The 11,799-nt window shown below is 33.1% G+C and overlaps 1 protein-coding gene across 1 annotated transcript in view; it reads right to left on the bottom strand.

Moving 5' to 3' along the window:
• Nucleotides 1–763: 763 nt before the first annotated feature.
• The window catches only part of LOC108359232 (uncharacterized), a gene marked incomplete at its 3' end in the record, with an annotated part of 264,353 nt that continues 253,317 nt past the window's right edge, over nucleotides 764–11,799 (bottom strand). The window contains exons 14-15 of the mRNA XM_017610986.1: nucleotides 4,379–5,754; nucleotides 764–896 (exon numbers count right to left, since the gene is read on the bottom strand). Coding sequence (XP_017466475.1) covers nucleotides 764–896; nucleotides 4,379–5,754 — 1,509 coding nt within the window. The remainder of the gene's footprint in view (nucleotides 897–4,378; nucleotides 5,755–11,799) is intronic.

Below are 11,799 nucleotides of genomic sequence, written 5' to 3'. Positions count from 1 at the left end.
ATATTTCAGCGCGAATGGATAAGGATTGAGCCAAGAGCTTGTGTGAGCAAATCGAATTTTGGCAGCAAATGTCAGTTACGCGGTTTTGCAGAATGACGATACGCGGTTTTGTACTTTAAACGACGATATGTATTTAGGTATGCACGAACAAGCAAAGAACATTCGTACCCATTTGTGTGGGAATTTTACTTTTCATCTGCATAATCTTATTTTGCTTTCAATGTAACTGCCAAGTGACACATTTGTTGCGAATAGAATCAATTTGCATGAAAATTCCAATTAAACCCAAATACGATGATAAGCAAAAGCATGTCTGGGCGTATACGTAACTTTTTTGTTTGCCTTGGGCTGCTTACGGGACATACTATGTGTGTGCATAAATACTGCCACAAATACATATGTACGCACATGTATGTATATATGTAACTATGAAAGTAAAATGAAAATGTTCAAAATTCGACAAATGGCGTAACAGATGCCTATTCCTAGCTACGCAAATATCTTTTTCATATGAGAATTTGCTAAAGCATCCACAAACATTTATTTAACCTCGCATTGGTAGACCAAACGTAGTTAAGCACGTACATACACAGCTAGATAAACTCCATGTTTATCTATATATGTATAAAGATAACAACATTCTGGTTAAACAAAATTAACATACAAATTTACATAAATATACATATACATAGTATGTGTATGTGTGCATGCATTTTTAAAAATCTCTCGACATAGATATGTTTCTAGGCTCATTTGTACTTACCAATAAAGTGCAAGATATGCCAAATGGATAGGACCACCATGAATTTTGTGTTGAATTTACATATGCAATGAATAATGCATCCGTTGATAATTTCATTACGAGCAAACAACCGGTGCGGTAAATTAGGCCAATGCTGAAATCAGAAACCAAAATAAGGAACATGAATCGATAGCTCACCTGACGTGTACATATATAGGTAGATAAATAAACAACTGGTACCTGCATACGTACAAACATATAAATGATATTATCCATGTGAAACGGATCAGTGTTATGACTAAAAATTAACGAAACCAGAAAATTCACCGAGTGGTAATTTTAAAGGCTAGGGCACACTTTTAAAAGCGTAAATAATCTATGTTACGGCTGAAACTAAAAACAAAAAAAATTGCACAGCTTATAACTGTACAGGTTGTAAGGTAACTTAATGTAATTATTTCTTTAGTGATTCGCTGAGGGATGAGGAATGGTGGGAAAATTTAGAGCATTAATTCCTTTAATAAATCAAGCCTAGCTTCTAATTTGAAGTGGGTAGACTATGTACTATGGCTTCTAAAAATACTATTTTTTTAATGCACTAAACCAGCATACAGTCTAGTATTTGGCTCTTGAATCTTTTGTCATAGCTCTGATCGAGTTTACATGGCATGGCCCCTCAACAAATATAAACTGTAGGGTATCACAGTGAAGATAGAATGTACAGACATAAACGTTACTAAATTTTTACGTTATTAAAAGAGTGTAAATAGCCCAAAATAAATCACCAAAATAGCTATTTGATATGCAGTTCATTATAATACAATAAAAACATTATTATGTATGTATTAAGTTTATAGTTAGTTAGTCTACAAAGAGCATATACATACATTTATTTGAGTGATTCACAAGCGAACGTAAGCAGAGATTTTAAAAATATTCAGCCTCATTGCGTAAGTCGTAAATTAGGCTAAATTGTACGACTCGACAACATTGGCATTGTTTACTGTCGTGCTGAAAAAAGTAAACGACGAAATTTGTCGAAAACTATACAGTGCTGCCAAGTTTTTCCGTTTTAATACACTAGGCGAGTGGAAATTTTAGGCAATGACGTGAAATTTTCGATACGATTCGACTCTCGAAAAACGACTTGCATACGACACCACTCTCGCAATGAGGGTGATTATTTAAATACAAAAACTTATGCACTGTTTTCCACATAGACATGAATTGCTTAGGAAATGTAATGCGCAAGACCGTTCGTAACAAGATTTCAAAACATCAACGCCAGTTTGAAACAGTTTTAGTAATTTAATCACTAAATCTAGAGTCTGCCTATGGTCTTATTATTCAAATTTTAATTTTAACCTTTTTGCCCGCAAAATTTTGGGGCTGATGTTTGCTGCTCAGCTGCCAACCAAAATGCATCGGTAAAAATTGTTTTAAGAAGTAGTCACAAAAAAAAAAAAATGTTAAAAGTCAACACGATTTTTTAGATGCTTTTAACTTGCACTTTACTATACTAAAATTGTATGCGCTATAAAACTGTAAACCCAAAACTTTTATATTTAGTTTAAAAAACTCGAAATTTTAATGAAAATTTTGTTGAACTTTCCAAAACTGTGTATGAAGTGTGAAACTGGAATTTATATGGTTTTGGATAAAGCTTAAAAATTATTTTTTATAGAAAAACAATAAAAACATTTAACTTGAAAATTATCAATACCCGAACACTTTTTTGAGTCAATGTATATGTATTATGCCTGCCTGCAAGATTGCGAAGGTTCGCTATTCTCTACTCAGTGAGCGTTTTGTATTTTAATGACTTGTATTTATTTGAAATACCTAAAATATCTGGTCGTAAGTGTTGTATTGTCGTATGCCATAACGTCTTTAACGGCTAAATATATGCTTAGGGTACCCGAAATCACAACAAAATATTGTCTAACAGTATGAAAACTTATAATAAGACCAAGCGCATAAATAACTCTTCTTACAAACAACAACAACCAAAGAAATATTTTTTATCATTAATATGACCCTTACGACATCATTCTAATATCACAATTAGGAATGTGGGGTGATTGACTTGGTTTTTCCAAGTTGGTTTTTTTTTTTTTAATTTGTAGGCAGTTTTTTGAAGTTTTGATTTATCTAATAACGAACAAACCGGAGTTTTGTTATCGAATTAACCAGGGTTTTAGAATATTTTTTAGGATGATTGACTCGGTTTTCCAAACCCCCTTTTTTGATATCTATAGGCGGTTTATTTTTTTAGATCCTGATTTTTCCAATATTGAATAAAGTTCATACAAATCAGGATGTGTCAATAAAAGATTTGAGTTTTTCGAAGTTTTCACGGCTTTTTCCAGTTTAAGGGAAACCCAAAGTAAAATGAGTAATAATGTACTAAAAACAGTTTTTAGTGAAATGATGCACATACATTTTTATCACTTAACGGTAAAGTTTGTGTGGTATTAAGCGTTATAGAATAAATTTATTAGATATGAGACCTTCTTTTTCATATCGGACACCAAATTTGGTGTCACACTTTCGATTGTATTAAACATTTTTTATGGGTTCTATACATGAAATGCGCTAACACGTGTTCGAGGAATTTTTTTTTGCTTTTTTTCTTTGGAGATATGATCTGTCAAAGTTTGTATTTTTTTGGTGATTCTGACTAATCATGTACTCCTTCAAATCGTTATATCTGGGGTTCTGCCCATCGTAGAGACTTCATCTTAACGTCGTTTTAAAGCTAAAGCTAACTTAGGTATTCTATCGGAATCCGCAATAAAATTTAACTTTTTGCAAAAACCCGATATTTAACACCTTACCAAATATATCTTAACATAAGTTTTCGAAAAAAAAAATACAAAAAATTTTTGATTCTCATAAAATAAACCATCTCGTCATAAACAAAAATATTTTAAAAATATTTCTTGAAAAACGCCCACTTTTTTGAACCACGTTTTTTTTTTTTTTTTTCATAGAGAAATAAACAGGTATTACGATGGTATAATTTTAAATCCCTAATTTACTGGTCTTCACTATGCAAATGCTGCCAATCCCCAAACTATTATGGAATGAGCTAAACGGATTTCTAGTTTATAGGCACCTGGGGCTGGATTCTGTTACTGTGAGAAAATTTAGTGTACACCGCGTGCAAAACTCACAACTAAAAACTTACCGAATAAAATGCTGTGAGTTTTTCGGAAGAGAAGTGTACAAAATTTTGACATTTAAAACTCTTTCTAACACTTCCTGAATCGCAAAATGAAGAGTGTACACAATTTTCAGTGTGAACTTGAAAACTCACAGTTACAGAATCCAGCCACTGGTCCAAAGCCTTTTCTGCATTTTATGCGGCAGAGCTTTGGTGGTAGTAAAATAAAAGTGTGAGCAGCTTCCGACGAAATGTCTTGTCTTATTTTGGATGAACAAAGAACTGCGGCAAAATAAAAAAAGAATTTATGCCACTTCGTAAGTCAACAAGGCAAAGTAGAAATTTTGCGAGCAAAACCAGCAATAAATCGACTACTAAAATAGCAACGACATCAAAATAGAACTAAGTTTCTACTTTACTTATGTGGCTCGTGTTTGAATAAAATGAAGAATAAATAGCAACTGACTTACCGTCTACGCATCGCCACATTGAATTTATCCTGCGGATGTGCGTGAATATTTCGATTTTTATGCCACAGCCATAAAAGTTTCTTGATTAAAATGACGAAGAGCGCACAGAAGAGCAAAATGAATAGCAAATCGACGCAAATAAATATAATGAAATTGAGTGATGCCACACGGCCACCACCACCGCCACCGCCATCGAGATTTGACTCCGCGTCAGCGGCGTCCGCGTTCACATCGAAGAATTCACTTCGGTAGGCAGCAGCGGTAACGGAAGAGGATGCGGAGATTGCTGCCGGTTGGAAGTTATTATGCCAGCCGGCAACGGAGAAGGTGGTTGAAATGGCAGTGGATGTTGAGAAGTTGGCGGAAGACGACGAATATGTTGAAGAATGCTGATTGTAGTCGCTGGTGGCAGTTGCAGAGCTGGTAGTTGTTAATATTCCGGTCGCAACCGCTGCCGTTGCGGCAGTAGCATCAGCTGCTGTTACTGATTCAGCCTCCAATGTGCTGGTTGTCGTTGTTGTGCTCATCATAGCATCATAGATATGGCTTGTGCTGCTGATGTTGTTCGGCTCAACCTTCAAACTCAGCGAAGACGAGGGCGGCGGTGAATGCGACATATGCTCCACTAAGTAATCACTTCCGCCGCCGCCGCCGCTACCATATCCGCCTACAAGCGTGGATAAACCATGATGCATGCCCAACAGACCTCCGGACTTGGAGTATGAAGTTGTTGTTGTTGTTCTTGTTGCGTCCGCTGTTGTATTGCTCATCACTTCCAGCCACCAATTGCGTGGCCATTTGCCAATAATGCTGCATATGAGCGGCACGGTGATGGCATAGAGTAGTGGCGGCAACCAACTAATGCCAATGACGGCCCGCACACTCACCGGAAAGTAGAGCTCTTGCACGCGGGCGACAGAACGCGCCGGAACTACGACGCTGCCGCCACCAACGCGTCTATTCACTGTGCTAGTGTCGTTGGCAATGCTATTGTCATTGCTGGCAACATTGCCGCCGCCGGCGTCACTGCTGCTGATTTGTGTTATGTTTGTGGTGGCACTCAGACTGGTCGCATCGATGGTTGTTGCGGAGGCGTTAGCGGTGGTCACGTTTGCGCCATTGCCATTGTCATTGCCACTTGTAGAGTTACGACGCTTATTCATCTCGTGACGGTGACGCTGCTGTTGATGTTGATGTTCTTTTTTTACTGCTGTGATGGTGCGTCCACTTGTCGCTGCTGTTGCTGACATTTTGTTTATATGCAACATTTTTTTCGGCACCAACTCGGAATTTACAACCAATGCAATTGCAATTGTGGTCGAGACACCGAGTAAGAGCAGTGAAGCAAGCGATGAGTTGACAATGGCTTGCCAATTCTGAAACGAGAAAAATAGAAAGCAAATGAAATCAATAAAAGCTGGGAATTCACACATGTGTGTGTCTGCATTGTTTATATTGTGGCTAATATATTTGTATGTATACATTCACACAAAAGTATAATTTATGAGTTCAGCCCTAACTGAAAGTTGAAAGTTTCGATCTAACGATACTCGATTCGATATTTACAATCCCTCGTAAATATATCACGGTACCCTGGAAACAATTTCCACCCTCAAGTTGCTTCCCTTCGCCGATTCCTGTTGCTACTATTTCGGGGGACCTCACTGACCATTTTCCAAAAAAAAAGGAGAATCCGTCGGGCGCTTTTTTCTATGGTAACTTTTACCAATTCAACTAGGCCAACAAAAATTTGAAAAAAACTGATTTTATCGAAATTTCTTTTTGTTCAATAAATGACTAAATTCAAATTTTCAAATTTTTGTTGGCCTGCGTAATATTTGAATTTTTTTACCAATTAAAATATTTTCTTGGCAAGGTTCGTATGAAAAAAAATTAATGCATATCCCATCATCAGTGCACAAGGCCTTATTCAACATGTTTTGTGAAATGCGGTTTTAAATACATACAGTGACTCAAACAAATTACCACTTGTTGATTTTCTTCAAATATTCGTGATGTTTTTCGAGCTAAGTTTTTTTCGTTATTTTTATATAAACATATTGTCTAAGCTTTTACCAAAACTGTGTAAATCACAGTTTCAAACTTTATCCAAAATTTAGCAAAAATTCAATAAATTTTCGTCTAAATTAGAACTTTTTAATCTGAATTTTTAGAAAATTTTTGGGTATGCAATTTTATAACCCATACAATTTTAGTCGGCTAAAAGAATCGCGTTGGTTTATGAGAATTTTTTTTTGTTTACGGATTTTTCTTATGAAACNTTTTGTTCAATAAATGACTAAATTCAAATTTTCAAATTTTTGTTGGCCTGTGTAATATTTGAATTTTTTTACCAAATAAAATATTTTCTTGGCAAGGTTCGTATGAAAAAAAATTAATGCATATCCCATCATCGGTGCACAAGGCCTTATTCAACATGTTTTGTGAAATGCGGTTTTAAATACATATAGTGACTCAAACAAATTACCACGTGTTGATTTTCTTCAAATATTCGTGATGTTATTTTTATATAAACATAAAATAGTTGTATGTGCTATAAAACTGCAAACCCAAAACTTTTCTCAAAATTCAGAATAAAAAGTTAAAATTTTGATGAAAATTTGTTGAATTTTCCTAAATTTTATGTAAAGTTGTAAAACTGTGATTTACACGGTTTTGGTTAAAGCCTGGACGATATGTTTATATAAAAATAACAAAAAAAAATTTGCTGGAAAAACATTACGAATATTTGAAGAAAATCAACACGTGGTAATTTGTTTGAGTCACTGTATATATGTATGTACAGTGGACAAAAAAACTAGAGGCATACCACATATTGGCTAGTTTTAACATACTTTTTTTTTGCTATTTAATTTTGGTTATTTTTTATAGTTTATTCTTTAACAAAAAAGCTGAAAACCCAAGTTTCAAACTTTGTGCCATATTTAAAAATTTAGACTTCTCAAAAGGATTTGGGAGGACGCAGTTATGTAGCCCGTTGAATTCTAGTAGAATAAAGTACAAGTTTCAAATGGCTAAAAATTATACCGTTGATTTTTTAGATTTTTCTTCGAAGATTTTACGGGTTTCTTCCATATTAAAATAAATTGTGTTTAATCGTTATATAGCAGAAAATATTAAAAAAAAAAATCCAAAAACGTAACTTAGGTATGTATGTATGTATGTACATATTTCGTAAGTTGGTTTTCCGATAACCCAAAATTCAATGCTGATTTTAAAATATAAATATTTTTCTAAAAATATAGCCGAAAACCATGTTAAACATTGTACAAAAATAAGGAAAATTTGTCTCTCAAAATTTCAAGCTTTTTACTCAGAACTTTTTACCAAAACTTTTGGTATGCAGTTTTGCAGTTTTCAGAAGGCCCCTCCCCTTGTTTGACAAGATCAACACTTTTTTTGTAAGCGCCAATCTATTATTATTATTATTATACAAAAATTCTCAGAAGAGTTTGTTTGAAATAGCAAAAGCCCTCACTTAAATACATATAAAATTTAAGATTTAAAATGTATGCAATTTTAATGAAACAGGTATTTTTTCCTCTCAGTTTCTCGGGACTAACACGTCCATTCGGTTTAAAAATGAAATTGTCACGTATTGTGATGGAAAAATTTGCACCTGTCTTTTGAGAAGCCAACCCCTGCAAGCATTACACGCACGAGCAACAAGAGGGTAATCCTATTTACAGCTACTTTCGCTTTTTCATTATTCGCCTATAAATTTTACAACTCTCACTAACTCACACAGACCGCTTTTGTAATCGAGTCAAAAAGATAAGAGGGAAGATATTCGTACAAAGATAGAAAGCTTAAAAAATCCCTGACATAACGCGCACAAAAATAAGAGTCATAATCACAAACATTCATACTTTACTTACTCACTTTTATGATTGAAACAACAAACGTACGTACCTTTGGATAAGTATATATGTATACATATCTCCTCACATTTAAAACTTATGTATGTATGTTTGTATGTATGTGAATGTGAAAAGCCGCATGGAACATTGTATGTAGTAGTATGAAATTGTTATTAAACCTCTTCTCGGAAGGTGCGCTCTGCTAAACTTGCAGTTTAGGGAATATAAGCTCATCAGATTTGGCTTTGTGAAAATTTTTAATTTCTATAACTTTGTCGTTGTTACTTTAGTTGGCGGCTTGTGTGTGCTATTGCGTCGAGTTAGCTGTCAGCAAACAGTTACGCTCGAGTTTATGTGTATATTTGTTTTTTGTATTTTTCTGCTTATGCATTTATGCTTCTACTTACAGATATTTGTTTGCTCGCGGACCTAAATGCGACTTGTTGAAGTGAGGCGATAAGCTAAAATACTTTTGGATTTTCCAGCAAAAGAAACTTTAAATCCTGCTGGATTTTTGACGAATTTTCTAATAACAGTATTTACAAAGTAAACATCAACATTTTATTTATATTTTTTGTTTTTCTTTAGCAAGCAAGAAAATGACGTTTGGGCGGTGTAGTTGAAGTTTGATAAGAAATGAATTCACTTTACAGAAATGTAAAATGTTGATAGAGTTACTACAGTAATTAAGTTAAAAAGTGTGCAACCGCGCGATAAAACTGAAATAACTCCATCGAAAATCGTGGCTCGGAAAAATTTGTAAAAAATGAACAAAATGAGTTAACATTAGAGTTTATAAATTAATTTCAAAAGTATTCAATACTCCATTTATTTATGTTCGAAAGTATATTCTATATTTTTAAGTTTTAACCATTCTATGAAATTTAACGGTCGTACTCCTTCCTATGATTTTAACGCGCGCTTTAACATATGTATATGTAAAATTGTGACTAGGAACATTTCGATAAGCATATATATTTTAAAAGCATTTAATTTTTTGAATAAACTCTGCATTGATAACTTTGTAAAAACGTTGAGAAAAAAAAGTTTTCAAAAATCATATTTAAACATAAAATTAAAATAGTAATTTGAAATTGCTGGAAACATCACTGCCGAAATTCATTGCAGACATTTTTTGTTTGGCAAATTATTATTGTAGGCAGAACTTGTTGAATTTATGCATTTTTTTAGTTTTTGTTGACATTAAAAAGTTATGCTTGAGCAAAATGAAAAATGAACAATAAATATAATAGTACTCTGGAATTGTCCAAAGTCCAAAAAAAAAAAAATATTATTTTGGGATTATTAGCAACAAAACCACTATTAAAATCCACTGAAGAAGCATAAGAGGTTTGAAACTAGATTTTGCGAAAAGATTGTTCAAGAATATATAAGTTTAATATTAAAAAAAAAAATAAGTTTATTCATAACCAAAAAATAAAAAAAAATATTTTTATTTTTTGTCTAAAATTAAAGAAATATATCAACCCTTTTGCGCAAAACTATCGTGTGTGCCAGTAACCAAATTTTACAATAAACCTTTATTCTAATTTGTAAAACTTTTTGAATTTTCTCATTTATTTTATTTTTTTAATGTGCAAAATACTTTTGTATGACACATACGATAATTTCACCCTCAAAAAAAAAAAAATTTAGTAAATATATAGTAAATTTTTGGCATAACTGCAAGGATTTTAGCTACAATATTTTACCAAGTAATGCGTTGTGGAGTGTAGAACAAGCTTGCATCAACAAGCCAATTTCGAAAAAATGATAGATACGATAATTTTGCTCGAAAAAAGGCCTCGATATGTACATAAACATAATTTTTTTGCAATAAAAATTTATAAAGCTCGATATGTATATAATTTTTTTGTAATAACAATGTATACAACTCTCATGAAAATCATGAAGAGAGAAGTACTTTGCTCTTGCTGTAAATTTTGTTGAAGAAATATACATATATACGAGCATTTTTTCTTAAGAGTGAATAACTAAAATTTTATAGAAAATCTTTTTATATGTATTTTTCGTTTTCATTGAAAGCCATTTTTATACTAAGCTTAAATATGAATTAACAACTGAGTACTTCGGAATAGAATTAAAATTAAGAAACAAGTATTGGAAATGTTAAACAACATAAGTTTTTGTATATGTATAGGAGAACAGAAAATTTTGCAGTTCGGGGTTAAACGCAATTGAAAGAATTTTATGAAATGTGTTGGTGTTGGTTTTATGAAAATTAAAAAAAAAATATTTTGTTTTCTTAAAAATTGAAAAAATATTAATACTTAGACATAAGATTAAAGTTTAGAAAAATACTATCAAAACCCCCCAAAAAATAATAATGTTGTGCGTATAGAAGTTTTTATTTTTTTTTTCTTAATTAAGAACTATTAAATTTTTGGCTCCTCGTTTAAAAAATTGCAGGATTTAATTTCAATAAATTTGCATACTTAATTCTATAAAGGTTAGACAATGTCTGTGAAAAATTCTATGAAACTAGATTTAGGAATTGTAAGACAATTTTGAGATTTGCACAGAAATAGAATCAACCAATCTGTTATGCTATTTACTTTTTTCATAGGCAACATACATACATACACATGGAATGTACTTAGAGCATTGAGTTGCCTTGTTAAGCTATCCACTTTCAGGAACTTTGTGCCAGGAACGTAACAGCCGAAAAATGGAAAATAATAGATATATATGTATGTATATGTAGATATATATGTATATGTATATATGTTTGCTTACATACACAAAATTACTATTACATCCTGAAAAGCCAACACACAAACAATATACCAAATAAATATGTTACAGAAAAACAATTGCGAAAATATTATTAAGGACTTATGTATGTCTGTATAATAGGGTGGCCCAAAAATGTATGCGGGTAAAAAAGTTTAAAATGTTAAGCTCTCATTCCCTAGAATTTTTCGAAATGGAAAAGGAAAATTCCCGCATTTTATTGTTAAAAAAAAATATATTGAAAATTGTAGCAGCCCTAGTATTTAATTAGTATAGCGACATCTATGTTTGTGTTTTTGCTTATAGCGCCATCTGTACCTAAAGTTATCTATTTGTCATTTTTGTATTTCTGTCAAAAGTAGCATGTTGGTTTCAGAAGTTCAAGTGCCAAATCGTGCTATATAAGCACGTGTTATACGACAATTCGGTCATTAATCCATTTTTGGTGAAGGGGAAACATCACGGTGAGTGCAGTGCTTGGACAAGACAATTGGCCGGTACCCGCAACTTGCCGAAGCGCCACCCTATCTCAGTGTAGTTTGGACAAGACAATTGGCCGGCTGCATTGGATTTGGCTGGTGTTCGGTACCACTGTTTCTAGTGCATTTTGGACAAGATAATTGGCCGGCTGCACTGGATTCAGCGATATCGTATCGTTGTTGCCACCTTCACCACAATATGGAAAATATTCCATTCGTTCCAGGATTTTCTTCACGTAACTTCATCTTAAACTATACTGAGAGCTTCTGAAGCCCACTATACATGTGCGACTGACGGCGTTAAATC

This window comes from Rhagoletis zephyria, unplaced genomic scaffold (assembly GCF_001687245.7).
Source record: "Rhagoletis zephyria isolate East Lansing unplaced genomic scaffold, Rhagoletis_zephyria_1.1 Rzeph_scaffold_00361, whole genome shotgun sequence".
Lineage (NCBI taxonomy): Eukaryota > Metazoa > Arthropoda > Insecta > Diptera > Tephritidae > Rhagoletis > Rhagoletis zephyria.
This window is presented reverse-complemented; position numbering and strand designations above follow the sequence as displayed.